The sequence below is a fragment of the Salarias fasciatus genome, chromosome 20 (genome assembly GCF_902148845.1).
Source record: "Salarias fasciatus chromosome 20, fSalaFa1.1, whole genome shotgun sequence".
In the NCBI taxonomy this organism is placed as follows: Eukaryota; Metazoa; Chordata; class Actinopteri; order Blenniiformes; family Blenniidae; genus Salarias; species Salarias fasciatus.
Genome location: NC_043764.1, coordinates 15,342,574 through 15,357,700, shown reverse-complemented (window position 1 = coordinate 15,357,700; position 15,127 = coordinate 15,342,574). Strand labels below are relative to the sequence as shown.

The 15,127-nt window shown below is 45.3% G+C and overlaps 1 protein-coding gene across 2 annotated transcripts; it reads left to right on the top strand.

Moving 5' to 3' along the window:
* Positions 1–515: 515 nt before the first annotated feature.
* cttnbp2nlb (CTTNBP2 N-terminal like b) lies at positions 516–14,254 on the top strand. 2 transcript variants are annotated; one of them, XM_030118613.1, is made up of 5 exons: positions 516–626; positions 2,599–2,712; positions 9,942–10,193; positions 10,898–11,005; positions 12,048–14,254. In XM_030118613.1, exons 2-5 carry the CDS (start codon positions 2,614–2,616, stop codon positions 13,326–13,328), a joined length of 1,740 nt encoding a protein of 579 aa, XP_029974473.1. In that variant the 5' UTR covers positions 516–626; positions 2,599–2,613; the 3' UTR covers positions 13,329–14,254. The 2 variants fall into 2 exon arrangements, with proteins under 2 accessions (XP_029974473.1, XP_029974474.1); XM_030118614.1 differs by having other exon boundaries at positions 529–626; positions 2,605–2,712.
* The last annotated feature ends 873 nt before the right edge of the window (positions 14,255–15,127 follow it).

Here is a 15,127-nt window from a genome sequence, read left to right as displayed (position 1 = left end):
TGATAACATAGTGCAGCTTTGAGCGGTGGTTGATGGATTACACTGGTCCGTGCAGGGGTGCGATTCTGTCATTTGACCATCAAGGGGGGCAGCAGCACCACGAGGGACGGCGCAGGACGTTTTTCCTCCACGAGGCGTGGACATTTACCAGCGCCTGAGTCTATTTACACCCCATCTGTGCATGGGAAGCAATTTGTACGCACTTCACAATCGATTTCCAATATTATGACTACAAGGCGACTGCATTTCAGTTTTGGAACGATCGATTAAACATTTAAACCACACAGCAGAAATCCTCCGATACATTTATTGTGCAACTGGGCTCAGCGTGCAGCCACTACTCACTTGTGATATGAATCTAACGTTGGACGTCCTAAACAAAGAGGTTTATCCCGCAGACCCGGGAACGCCTCTGGCCCCGCCCCCCAGCGACAGCTCCGCTCGTGATTGGTCAGATCGCTGCAGTGCCGCGCTGTGATTGGCTGCGCGCGTCGTCAATGAGCGTCTGTTGTTGACGCCGCTCGCAGCTCGGCGCTGTGACAGTGGGCTGCTTTGATTCATGCTGCTCGGACTCTCGTTTCTGGACGTGAAGAACAATTAATGCGGGCACAACAGAGCACACCAAGGTATGTTTACACGGCAGGCTGCGGGAATCTGTGCGGCCCGCCTTCACATTTCCTCCCGCCACGGTAGGCGAGCCATTTGTGGACGCAAAATCAAAATGCAAAAGTGTATTGACAGGTCTGTGACCCAGGCTCATATCTACTCGTATGGTCAAGTGAAACTTTTCAGGCGTACAATAGGTACGGTTTTATTTTAAATTTTTTTGGGTTGAAAAATAAGCACAAGATTAGAGAAGACGCTGAAATTCAGGGGTTTTGTGTTGAGTTCACTTTCAGCAAAATGGGTGTGAGTCCTGCTGTGATATTGACACGGCGTTGCTTTTGCCATTATAACTACAGGCAATTTATACGCATACTGGTTAATTCATTGTTTTTTTAGAGGTCTGCGGCTCTTTGCAGTTGGATCAATTGTTGCTAAAACGGGGAAAAATGTCAATCTTTTGTGTCAGACAAAGGACCAGTATGGCAGGTGGATTCTCACAGCCACCATTTACTACTACTTTCTGCACACTGAGCTACACCTTACCAGTTGTAATAAATACAAACAGGAGAAGAATAAAGTGAAAGAGAAAACTATGAATACATACTATCAAAAAAAGGAACTAGAGGATCAAGGTTCGCTTTAAAAAGAAAGGTAACAGTTTCATCTGTTGATGGTGTGCATAACCCTTACACGTCAAGACGTTTCAATCAGCCAGTGATGAGTTAAAATGTCATTACATCTCAGCCACTTTGTGGTCCACAGTGTGGGACTGATTCCTGTGGTGTGGGTATCCCAGGAATGCTGGAATGATCTTTCCTTGAAACCGATTTTTAGATATCAGATGACACTGAACTCAAAGTGCCCAGATCTGAACTAATATATATATATATATATATATATATATATATATATATATATATATATATATATATATATATATATATATATATATAAAATAGTTGGCTGAGTCAGATGTAATAAGCCAGTAAAAACCTAGTGTTTCACACTCGGTTGCTTTGTGGTGAGCCACAGAATGCAAGCAGGAATTTTGGGGAGAGTGCTCTGGGACGCTCCGTAAGAAAGCAAACAGAAGACTTTAAACTCTCATGGCCATGAGAAGAATTGAAAAAGTGAAGACGACGTGCTTTCACTTTCATTGTAGTAAAATCTGCTTTGATTTACCCGAGTCAGACATATGATCACGTATTTATGAGAAGTGCCTTCTTTATGGACCCATGCAAGTGAGAGTGTTATCACATCTTTTATCAGACAAAGGTATTCTGGTTGAAGGTGTGGACACCATTCACACACACATCACACATGTAATAAAATCTCTGAGGAGCAGAGTGATAAGAGTGATAAGTGATAAGATCTGAGAATGGCCTTATTATTTAAATTAAATAAAAAAACTGTTGAGTCCGTCATGGTGGAGCGAAGCCATAACGCCAAGCTGCACAGTTGGTGTTTTGTCTGGATAATACGACAAGACTGGACCCAGCCGATGATTCACAGGATACCGCAAAGCAGGCACAGGATGTCTGAGACCTTTAAATGGGTTTAATAAGAGGTGTTTCAGCCAGTCACATTTGTCTAAATGCATTGGGACTTGGAGCATCCTGAGCCCCACAGAAGACTGATTGGGCTGAATAAAGCAGAAGACTGTCCTGGGTCCCTCTGCAACTTAATGTGCAGATATGCTAATGGCTTCCTGTTTATAACGCCGTGCACAACCCAGTGAGGCCGCAGATGGGACCCCAAGTCCTATTGTATATTAGCTCTGTGCTGCTAAGATTAATGGTCATAGACAAGTGTGCTTTTTAAGGCTTGAATATATTTGGAATACATAACAGAGTTCCGATTTACTGACCGTTCTGATTTTATCTTCCTCGTTTTAATCCACTGAAATCCTTTTTGTAGAGTCGGGGGGCATTCTGTTTGTTTCCATCACGAAGAACCCTCTTGACATGTTTTCACGCTGTCTGTCTTTCTTAGCTCGAGGAGGAGAAGATGAACGTGGAGGCTCTGAGCCGAGCAGAGCTGCTGACTCTCCTCAGTATCTTGGAGGGAGAGCTGGAGGCCCAGGATGTAGTCATACATGCCCTCAGGGTGAGTTCGCTGCTATTCCGTACAGCAGATCCCCCCCCCCCCCCCCCCCCCCAGATGTACAGTAATGCTCATCGCAGAACCGTGCGCACACTTTCAAGAGTGCAGCTGCATAATTCTAACATAAGATGACTAATGGCATTGTGTCCGCGCTGTGGTCTCCCTGCAACCTTTAAGAGTAAAATGAACCTGTTTCAGCATTACACTGCCTGGAAGAATGTGAGCGAGCAGGGAGGGGATGTGTAAACAGGAAACTGAGGAAGCAGCTCGTGAGGACAATAGCACAGGAGCCGGTATGGGCGCTTGGAACCATTATGTCACCGTTATTTTGTATTTTTAACTCAGTTCTTATTATTTCAGTCTAGTCCCATGCTTTTATCCAAATCAGTGTACATATGTAAAAAACTCTCTACCCAAGTTTGCAAGTGGAGCAGGTGTCTTGGAGCATGATGGGAGGGAACATGGTCAGATCAGCTTCATTCAGCTGGAAGAAAAAAAATGTCTGAAACAATTTTTAAATTGTAATTAGACTCACTGTAAAGTGAACACTGCCGAGGCAACCCTCAGCTTCTACCAACAATCTTCACACAATGATTTCACTACTTAACATCATCACTTTGAGGAAATTAAATATGGTGACGGAGTTGTTGTCGTTAATGAGTCATATGAGAGGAGGAACAGATGAATAGAACAGAATAGCTTCATTGTCTATGAAAGGTGCTGCTCACTTTGTGCATCAATAAAAATTAATAAGTGGACAAATTGTGGACGTGATATCAAGCCATAAAGTTTTAAAGGTGTGAAACGGTAGACAGTTAAACACATAAGAAAAATAAGGTTATTATGAACAGAACCAAGCATGCGATAAAGATGAAAACATGAATGTACAAATCAGTGGTTATTTAATGATCTGATGGCCCATGGATAAGAACTGGCAGAGTTAAGTAAGTTTTCTCTGTGGCAGGTGTAGCAGGTATGTGAAGTTACTGACAGGATGCTCATCCTCACTCATTGTTTCAAACAGGACAAAAAACTAAAGAAATAAAATGGTGCAGTGTTAAATCTAAATAGTCTGGACTTATGTCCAGATTTCAAAAATAATTTCCCAGCATATTTTCTGTATCTTTAAAAAAAACCACCTGATTTGCTCCCTACTTTAATTTCCAACTTTTGAAGTTTTGTGGTTTTTGCTCACACTCGGGTGAAGAACGCGGCTTTCCTTCAGTGGACTTCAGTGCTGAGTCTGGTCTAATTGGCTCGCTCCGTACCCCTGGCTGCTGCACACACTCACGGCCACAGCAGCTGCTCCATGCTTGGATGAAACTGAATGCTTGACTCATTGTCTGAAACAGTGATGGAGTCTGTGATGAGAACAAGTCGCTGCCACCACCGTCCAGTTGAATAATGAATGGGGCATGATAGCGAAGTTTATCTAGAAAGCCAGCAAGGCCGTCATCGTTGGAGCGTTTCTGTGTCAGGGCCTGGAGGAAATTTCATTCCAAACCACTCCCGCTCGGATGCAACTTAAATGGCAGCTTTTTTTAAAAACGGATGCACGCGGCATTTCACACAAAAGTCAACGCACACGCACACAGACACACAATCGTCCCCTGAGGGCATCTTGTTGCTTTTTGCTTATTCCTCGGCTTTTTGTTCAGTTTCCTTTCATCCTTCTCTCTTTCTCCAGCACAGCCACATTACGGGTGTCTTTCATGTCTCACTGTGACCCGTGTCCTCTCTGCCCGCGCACATATACACGCACACACACACACACACACACACACACACATTTTGGTGGTCTCTGTTGGACCACTCAGAGGCTGCAGTGTTTATTGTGAAGAGGATGTATGGAGTTGTAGGCTCAAATCACTGACTTCCCTTGTTCCCGCTGGAGGCCTGTACAGTAAATTACCGACTGGGTTAGTTAGGGCAGATTGTGTGTCGAAGGGAGTGCCAGGCTTGATAGCAGACTTATGAGTCTAACTCCGCGCTCCGCTCCTCCGCATCGATTTGACACCCAGAAAGTCTATTTATACTGACTGTCTTCCTGTGACTTGGCCTGTTAGCTTCCCTCCCTGATTTATTCACAAGGTAACATTTAATCTTTATAACAGTCTTCTTCCTAAACTTCCGTCCGGCCTTGTCAGCTAACACACATTAACGCACTTAGTGTGTGCCAATAGTGTTTACAGTCTGCAAGGACGAGCGAACGGGCGTCTGACATGTTCTCCACCTCCTTCCAGCGAGTACTTGGGATGCCTTTCCACTGCTCAGGACGACTGTGTTTGCTCAGTTTTTAACCCTTCCTTCACCCTTGGAAACTTGGGACCGCCTCAGTGTTTGCTTACAAGATGAGATGGCGTCACCTGCGAGACTTGTCTCTACAGATTCTCGATCGCGCCGTTTTTGGTTCCCATTACCGCCCAGACAGATGAGCAGGTTTAAGAGAGGGAACATTCCTGAGAGCGTGACACCAGAAACAGGTCCTACATTCCAAGAGGAGTGGCGTTTCTTTTTGATCGGCTATATCTATACAGGAAGTAATTCTATTGTTAGGGCCCGTCTGTGAGGCTTTAAAAGGATAAACCCACAATTAAATAAGTTTCCTGTGGTACAAATGAATGCCGTTAAAGACATTGATGTATGTGGGAAAGTATCTTTCTGCTGCTTTTGAGGCACGAAGTGAAGAAAACATTCAAACGAACACTGACATCCAATTACACCTTTGCTTTGAACCCAAAACATAAAATTTAGCAACCTGTTTTTTTGAAACAGCTGATTCTGTTTGCGTGGTTATAAATGCGGTGCTCGCTCTCAGCGGGACCTGTTTTCTTTCTCATCTGATGTCACAGCCTGTAATCCTAAAAACGCTCCGTCTATTTTTGCAGGCTGACGTCTTTTCCTGACTCCATAAACAATGGAGACCAGCAGGAGTGTGTTGCTCAGATAAGAGCAGATATTCTTCTTCTGCCCGGTCATAACCAAACGCTTTAGGCCCGCTGTTGAGACGGGCGAAGGAGCAGAGGTTTGCCTTTAATGCACTTTAATGCACAGTGATCTGTGACATTTGTGAATTGCTCACAGCGTGCAGGAGTGCAGCTCGAAGCTGCAAATGTTCAGATGAAAACAAAGACAGCAAAATATTGTTCAAATGGGAGCTTAGAAACGCAGTGATCATTCCTTGTGAACAACCAGAAACTGGCCAGTGTTTTTCTTCACATTCCTTTTTATGGCCATGTCTGGTATGTCTCAGTCCAACTTTAATAAAAAGGTTTCTATGGAGCTCCGCCCGTCACCGCCCTCTGCAATAAACAGGAGAATATGTGCCTGTCACAGATAAAGCTGACAGTTAGAGGTGCATGAAACCCAATCCTTCCACCTGGACCTTAGCATCATGTGTATAGATACCGCCTGTGTAAAACAATGAGAAGAGGAATTTTTTTTTTTTTCTTTTCTCCTGATACACTGAAACGCTTCCTTCTTTCACACGCTGAAGCAGTAAATCCTTCTAAACACAGTGTCTGACCAAAGGGCCGTAAGCACCTGTTTTCATGTTTCATCACTAACCACTAATGACAGCATTTGAGGCAGTTAAACATTACTTTTCAGCCGTCCCTCTTATCTCGGAGCCGTCAGCGGTTAATGTGTGGCTGTGAGGTGTGGAGGATATGGCCCGGGCCTTAAGTACACACCTGAGCGTACATTTAATAAAGTGTGCACCTGAAATCCCACATCTCCCCATCTGTCACTCTCTCTGCCTTAATGTTAATTTAAAACCTATAAAAGCCATGCCAGGAGGGAGAGCGTCGTGCACAGCTGAATTACGCTTGCTCTGTATTACACTGTAAAATGGCTCGTGAACTTTAAGTGAGCAAAATTTCGATTTAACAAAAAAAAGGGTAAAAATTTTTATGTTACATTTAGATGTCACCACAAGGGACATTCAAGGAAAAACCTCTGAGTCTGTGAATACGTTTAACACTTCTCAAATATTTCAAAAACACTCTGTGCCTGTGATCTCTGGACTTTCAGAAGTAGAAATGTAATCCCCCCTCCTTCTGTAGAATTTTCACAACATTGTGATAAAATTTGTTCAGTTCTGTCAGTGATTAAAGGTGCTTTTTATCGGAGCAGACAAAGTAAAGCAGATAATTCGGTTCTAAAATTCAAGTAAAGCAGGATTTCCAGCCCTCACCTGTCTCAACATGTAGCACGAAATAGCAAAATCAGGTTTGATGTCAGACTTCCTGGGGAATTTCTCAATATGAGGCTTCTGCTTCAGCAAGCAGACTGCCTTCATCACCTATTTATAGTTGTTTTTTTTCCTATTTTATCTTTTTGTTTAAATAGAATTGATATCAGCTTTATTTCAAGCATTTTCCCTCTGAACTAGCTCTGCATCAGGGTTATCAAATATGAGGCCCGTGGGCCAAAGCCGACCTGCAGGAGGCTCCAACCCAGCCCTCCAAACCACCAAGCAAACAGGAGCAATTTCATAGAAAACACAGATTTTTATTAAAGCAGTTTCTTAACTTTAGTGGGCAGAACACAATATTAAGCACCAAACTGAGATAGCCGCCTTGTTGCAAGAAAACTATCCTGAAAGCCTAGCTGTCAGGGTGGGATTGTAAAAGCATGCAAAAAACAACAGTTACAGGAGAAGTTCTTTAGATGATTCACTGCATTTTGCAAAAGGGATCATTAAAATTGGCTGTAATGTTGAAATTTGAGTATTTTTGCATAATAATTGTTTGGTTTTACATATGGACATTTTCATTTGGCATACTCACAATAAACGAAAAACTCTCAAGTTTAAACTGAAAAGTTGTAATGGCACTACTTTACCGGTCCGGCCCACTCAGATGAAATCGGGCTGCATGTGGCTGCTGAACTGAAATGTGTTTGACACCCCAGCTCGACAGTGATTTGCACACATGGATGAGCTTTCCTTCCGTTTGTTCTATTAGGTAAATCTGCAGAAGGGAAATCTTTACATTTGTAACAGGAGATTGGTGCACGGTGCTATTCAGAGCAGTGGTTTTTATCCATGCTGTCAAGAGTTCATTGTGTTACAGAGAAACTGGACTCCTTGACTCCTTTTCCGCGCCGAGAAGGGCATGATTGTGCCCCGAGGCTGGAGGTAACTGACAGAGAATTTTTTTCCAGGTGAAAAGAATCAGGTTATCCTTCACACCTTGTTACTGCGGCGGGGATGCATTAGACGGAGGTCTGCCAAAGACAACAATGACCCAATTCTCTCTGTGAGGAATTCCCTTATATTTACTGAAGTCGAACATCTTTTCATCGCGAAAATGTCCACAGAAAAGGCCAATTACTCACATATGAGAAACAGTTTCTCATGAGTGCCATCAGCAGTTGAGGAGAAATGAGAGCCTTGCAGGGTTTTCTTCTTGTACTCTTTCATAAAGGAAAGCACAGTCTGTCATTATGATCAGAGCTATCCCAAAAAAGCACGACAGAGAGAGCGAGAGAGAGAGAGAGAGAGAGCGAGAGAGAGAGTAGCAGTAGTTTGGTGTCCAGCGACATGAAGACAGCTTGCATGTTTACTCTAAAGCCTGAGATTAAAACACATGCTCACAGCCACAGGTGAACACAGAGACAATGACTCCCAAATCAGAAGTAAATATCCTAATTGCAATTTCTCTCACAAGCTCTGAAGCATGGCAGTCTGAAGAGTCAGATGCACACACACACACACTGTGTGAAACCTAAGGCGTTGAGAAAGTGTCTTTGTGAAAGTGCTGAAATCTCCTCACTGAGGGCCGCATTCTTTGTTCATCCAGCAAACAAAAAGAGCCTCGAACACAGCCTTCTTACTGAAGCCCCTCGGGGTGTGTGTGTGTGTGTGTGTGTGTGTAGTTGTGTTGCCATGGTCTGAGAGTGTGTGAGGGAAAGAGGCTGACAGAGAGGCGGAAGTTGAGAGAGGCGTTTTCTCAGAAATGATGATGGCCCGGCAGAGGAATGCGGTGCCATGCATGTCGGGGCAGGGGGACGTCGGGGGTGGGCTGGCAGCCCGGGGAGCCCGATGAGGACTGCACGGGGAGACGGGGACGGGCGTCCCGGAGGCACGAGGAGTGAACTCTGCAGAATGCACTGCCAGCTGACCCCGCATGCCACTGAAACCTAGACCCACTGAGCGCTACGCAGCTAATGAGACCTCCTGATGGTCCTTCAGGGTGACCAGGAGAGAGGTCAACAGAAGCCCCCTCATGTTTCACTTCATTTCTCCTCAGTCCATCCCTGTTTCTGTCACACTAGACTCAGTAATGTGGGACACTTTATATTTAGTGAACTGCCCACAGTGTTTTGGTCCTTGTGACCAAAGTTCTGCTGTGAAACAAGTTTACTTTGTTATTTTGTAGTTTTGTCCTGTTTAAGATGGACTGCAGGAACAGGAGGTGAAGCTATTTAATACTTTTATACTTCTACTCATGATTGTAAATTGACTTTACTTCTGTTGCTCACACCTCCTGAGCATTTCACATTCACCCATTCATGCCCACTATTAGAACAGATGGACTTGATGAGTTTGGGCTTCAAACCATCCTTGGGAGTATAGGACATTTCCCTCCAGCAGCTGATCCACAGACCCATTGCAGGATATACTACCATGATACTTCAGTCATTGATGAAGACAATATGAGGGACCTTCAAGGCCTTCATTTTCTTTTTGTGTCCGATTTGAAGCCCCGGTCCTTCACCCCTCGCATCCCTGGGGAGGCGTTAACATCTGCCTCTGGTGGGGGTAGGTAGCGCGGCCGTGCCTCACCTCTTTGTGTTTGGGTTGACGGGAAAGACCATCTGCTTGTGCTCACGCTAACGATAAGATCACTCAGCGCAGATTTCCTGCGCGCACACTGACATTCACCCCCAGGTCTGTGTCACACTGATGATATGTATCCCTAAAACCCAATGGAAAAAAAAAGAATCCTCACATGGTGAGTGTGTTTGAAATGAGTTACTTTGTGTTTTTGTTGGCCTGGGGAGTGGGGCCTCATGTTATCTTCTCTGTGGAAAAAAAAAAGACCTCATCCCTTCATACTAACATATATAAACATAACAGGTTCTTTTCTCCATCTGGGGTGAACATGTGCAGAGAAATTAGCTGTGCCTGCAGTGGCGAGCAGAAAATAATGAACTGATATAATGCACATAGATATGTCAGTGTGTTTTTTTTAACCTTTGTTTTCTATATGTGTTTGTCTCTCTAGGCTCAGCACAAAGATGCGTTTGTCCAGGAGCGCTATGGACAGTACGACCTCAGCGATCCATTCCTGGCCCTGCAGCGGGACAACGAAGCTGCGGAGCGCCACGACGCGCTGGCCCAACCGCACACACATCTGCAGGGTCAGGCTGTGGGCCCCAACCCTCTGGCTGTGCTGAAACTGGTCATGGCTCACTGCAAGAGGATGCAGGAGAGGATGATGGGACAGTTGGCCGCGGCGGAGAGCCGCCACCGGAGGGTAAGGGGCACTGCAGGCGCCGTCGGCCGTCCTGGCGTCTTGTTGGACGTGTGTGTGGTGTGGGGGCGACGCATCAGCCGAGCCAGGCGGCATCACACGGAGGCTCACTCTGTACAATGGACTCGTTTGTGTGAAAATGTGCGTGTATGTATGTAACGTTGCAGCTCAGAGGGCTGATCCTGAGCTTTATCACAGCATCATAGCAAAGCTCGCTGGCTGCAAGTGAATGGAAGTCCTGAAAACTCAATCTGAAGAATCTCCGGGGATCAAGTTCAGAGAGACGACGTCCGCGGAGTCTCTTCATTTCAGGAGGCTCTGTGCAAATAAAAGGGCGAAATTTCAAACTGCCATCAAGATAATAAATTTCAAGTTACTTTTTCATTAGTAATAATTTAGAACAGAAGAGAAATACTTTATTTATCCCCGGGGGAAATTCTTTACAGTGTTTCTCCACACGGAGTAGAAGAACTTGTCAGTTAAAAAAAAGACTATTTGCAGATCAGAGTTAAAAACTTTGATATCCATCAAAAGGAAGGATCTCCTGGGATCTGAGTCTGTTTGCTGAAGGTGCCGATGCTGAAGCCATAGAGAATAAACGCTCAGACTCAGAACACCTTCCGCATTGTCAAAATGATTTACCGACTTAAAAAAAGAAAGCGCGACTTGCATGTCTGATAAGAATTTTGAACGTCTGTGTGTGACAGATGATCGCTGACCTTGAGGAGGAGAAGCGGCGGCGTGCCCAGGACTCTGCACAGCATGCCAACTTCACCTTCATGCTGCAGACAGAAAGAGACAAACTGCTGCAACAGGTGAGGCCCGACTTTTTCTTTGTTGTTTGTGTGTTTCTGGTTGGTAAAAAAGTCTCACTTGTTGATAGACGAGCACATCTGGTGCCCCTGCTTCCCGTTTCCCCCCCCCTCTCCGCCGCTCTGCGCAGCCTCTTTTTATTGTTGTAGCTGTGATTTAAGACTCAGTGACTGAGCAGGGAGTCATCAGTGCGGCGCTGTGTAACGCAGTAGGTGGGAAGGGCTCGGCCTGTTAAAAGTGCAGACGCACACAGGGGCTGTAAGCGCAGGGCCGCTCTATGGGAAACAGATGAGGAAGAGGCCATTGTTTGGTTGTCCTGCAGCCGTGGGGCTTTATGGCCTCAGGAAACCTGAGATAATAGATGTCCATGTCTAATGCAAGGTCAGCTGGCGCACACACACACTGCGAGCACACACTCAACTGCTACACACTTCCAAACATGAGGGCCTTATGTAAGACAGGGTTCCTGAATGTCTCCCAGTCTTCCCCAGGCTTTCCTGTCATTTGTTGTTTTTTTTTTGTACATAGACCGTACACACACTATTGTATTTCAACACCTCCTATTTCCTCCAAATATTCATCAAAGCTTTGCGGCAGGAGTCACCCTGTGATGACCTCCAGCCGAAGGGAACAGTAAATATGCTTTGCAAGCAAATTATTCTTAAAACGAGGTGAAACAGCGTTTCCTGTCTCCACCGTCTTCCAGAGGATAAAGGTTTCGTCTCCTTCGATGTGTCTGTGTGACTTAAAGTCCGTTAGAAAAAAGCAGAGCTGCTGAAGTTTCTACACAAATGTTTGACATTTTTAGCTTAACAAAAGTTGCATTTTATTTGCATTTTTATTTATTTATTTATTCATGATTGCATTGGAAATATTTATTAGATGCAGAACACATGTATTTTAGTTTTATTTTATTTCAAATATAGAGAAAACTACTGTTGTAATTTTAATTCTCCTATTCTGTGCTGAGGGAGCATAATAGTGCTATTTTGCCACCTTGTGGTCATTTTCTTTCTGACATTTTTTCCTTTCATTCTCTCCTAGTTGGAACTCGAGCATGCAACGGTCCAGAGGCTGGAGAGGGAACAAGCACAAGTTGTGAGCAAGGTGGAGGAGTCTCTGTCCCAGCAGCAGGAGCTCTCCTCCACTCTGTCTCTGGAGCTCCAGAAGGCCAGCAGCCAGGCTCAGGAGGAGGCGCAGAAGGTCTCCCAGCTTCACCTGCTGCTGCAGGAGGAGAGCGGCACCCTGGAGAAGCTCCGGGCCATCCTGGAAAAGGAGAAGAGCCGGGCGGCCCAGCTGGAGGCCAGCGCCGAGAGGCAGCGGGCTGAATTTGACGCAGAGCGAGAAGAGATGAGAGCCAGGCTCGTCAAAGAGGAGGGGAGGAGCAGGGAGCTGGAAAGGCAGGTGGAGGAATTAAAGAAGAGGCTGGCTGAACCCAAAAGATGCAGAGAGGAAGTTAAAGAAGGTGTGGCAGAGGCGAGAGGAGAGTCCAAGGTGATAGCTGCATCCACATCACTTCAAACTGAGCCGGATGGAAGGATAACAGCCACTCCAAAGTCGGGATCGCTCCCGAGGGTCAACGGCCATCATAAAGACGCAGAGCCGCCACAGGAGGGGAGAGGAGCAGAGAACGGAAGTGTAGTAGAAAACGGAGGAGCGGCGCTTTTGCATTCCCCTCTTCATCCGAACGCCCACTCCCCCTCCAGCACGGCGTCGTCCTCCCTCTCCTCCTCCCCCATCTCCTCACCTGTCCTGGCCAAACGTCTGGGAAGCCCGGGCTTCCATCAGTCGTCCTACCAGGCCGGGGTCAACCAGCGATTCCAGGCGGCCAGACACAAGTTTCAGAGCCAGGCTGAGCTGGAGCAGCAGCAGCACGGCGGCCCTCTCTCCCCCCGGGACCTCTCCCCCACCACCGCCTCCGTCCCTCCCCCTCCAGAGCACAGCACCGCCAAGCAGCTCGCCCGCAACACGGTCACCCAGGTGCTGTCCCGCTTCACCAGCCAGCAGGCCGGCGTCAAGCTGGCGCCCATCAGCAGCTCGCCGTTCGGTACAGACTATCGCAACCTGGCCGCGTCCCCCACCGGAGGGAGGTCTCCCTCCTCGGGCCCGCTCTCCCCGGGCATCCGCTCGCCCATCACTCCTCGCTCGGAAAGGACGCATCCTCCTCCGCCGATCCCCCCCAAGAAGCCGGGGATGAGTCCCACTCCGGGCTCCCCGAGCCACTCCGCCCGGGCCAGCCTCTTCCCCGAGCTCACGGGGAACTGCGGACACAGCGGGCCGGAAGGAGCCAAGGAGGCCGACCTGGTGTTGTCCTCCAGCAGCTAACAGCCACACCTTCAAATTCATCACCTGCCGCAGCCCTGCAGCCCTCACAAACCCACTTCACAACTCGCAGATCCGTAGAATGATTCAAGGACACCCCCTACCTCTTTTAATCCTGATAAACCATTGGAAAATAACTGAGATAAAACAAAGCATATTATAAATTCCATTTATTTTTTATTTTTATTCCACTCTGTAGGTATATTGTAACTTTCAAATGTCATAATTATTTATGTTTTCTGCAATATTCCTACAATGTTGTTTTAGGAGAATCTCAAAGGGATTTTATTGATTTATTAGGTTTTAATCATAAGTGGAGGGTAAAATACATGGATGTAGAAGTAGGAAAACCTAACTGTCACATTTATATTGCGAGTAGTTTCTGTTTCTATCCACCCATTGTGTTTTTATGCAGTTTATATGGAAATAATCCCACAAATACTACTAAACTGTAGCTATGTTGAAGATTTTAGCTTCTCAATGAACTCCACATGCATGTTCCATTTTTCTACTATGAAAACACTGATCTTGAAAAAGGGAGAGCACATTTTGCACTGCATTACTGTTTGTCCACAATTTTAGACTTTTTTATTTTCAATCAGGGAAGAGATTTTTCATTTATTCAAACCAGGGAGGACGATGTGTCACCATGGTGAGATATTTTCATCAGTGAACACTTAAGGTTTGACTCTTGCTACTGTAATAACTCTATATGAAAAACACATTTACATAGTGTTGTGACTCATTCTAACAGTGCTACACATTGTTTTAGGTTTGAAATTGTATGTCTTTTGCTACTTGACTTTCACAAATAATTAAATACAATTTTAGCCACTCAAATCTGTAGATACGGCTGTGTGTTAATAGAAATCAACAGCAGTCAAGTCAATGAGCATATCAAGTTTTTTTTTTAAATAAACAATTTCTACTTTAAAGCTCCGTGTCAGTCTTGATTGGAGAGATATTAATACCTTTTGAAAAAAAATGTTCTCACACTGATGTTCAGTCCATTTATTTGAACAGAATGGGGGGAGTACAGTCTTGAACTTAGAACTGATGGGCACACAGTCGTAGTATATCGTGAGGGTTGAAGACAAGACAGGCTAGCGAATAAGTAAACGATCCAGAGTCATCCTACTCCAAAGTCATGTAACATGTACAGTATCAGATCTCGCCTCACATGGCAACTGCTTTGCATTCACTTGGCATTGACGAACACACAGTTACAATAAAGAGTGCAATATTCTAAGACTCCAACAACAACAACAAAAAAAAAAACCTGCGTATTAAAATAGAAATTTGCATACATGGGTGGGACGATGGGAGTTCTTTACCATAGGAAAGAGATTTTGGCAAATAAATCTTGGTTAATATGTTTTCCTTTTCAAAAAGGAAAAGCTGTACAGCAATGGAGGTGTTGCCAACATGAGAGAACAGAATGCTTCACAGATGCAGCAGCGTTGAAGTCGGTTTATCTTATTTTCAGTTATCGGAGGGTGAGGAGACCGTACAGTCAGGAGTACAACAGGAAACTCGTAAACATCCTTCAGGACCAGATACCGGGGCAGCTACAGAGCCATGCTAAGGATTGTGCTCATCAAGAGGCTGAAATACTGGATCTTTGCTTTCAGTCAATAACTATGTTCCATGTAAATTTAGCAACATTATCAGTTTTGTATCAGTCAAAACGCCAGATGTTCCTGATGGGCATCTCCTGTTTATACTGCTGTCCCTGACTTCTGCTTCCAAAACCCTGATATGAGGCGATGTGCTTAAATTCTTCCATCAGCTGCCTTGTGTGT

Excerpts from the sequence above, each read along its gene's own strand:
- cttnbp2nlb (XM_030118613.1), top strand. The coding sequence starts at position 2,614 with ATGAACGTGGAGGCTCTGAGCCGAGCAGAGCTGCTGACTCTCCTCAGT. Across the intron at positions 10,194-10,897 it reads CGGAGAGCCGCCACCGGAGG|ATGATCGCTGACCTTGAGGA; the intron begins GTAAGGGGCACT and ends TGTGTGTGACAG. Across the intron at positions 11,006-12,047 it reads GAGACAAACTGCTGCAACAG|TTGGAACTCGAGCATGCAAC; the intron begins GTGAGGCCCGAC and ends ATTCTCTCCTAG.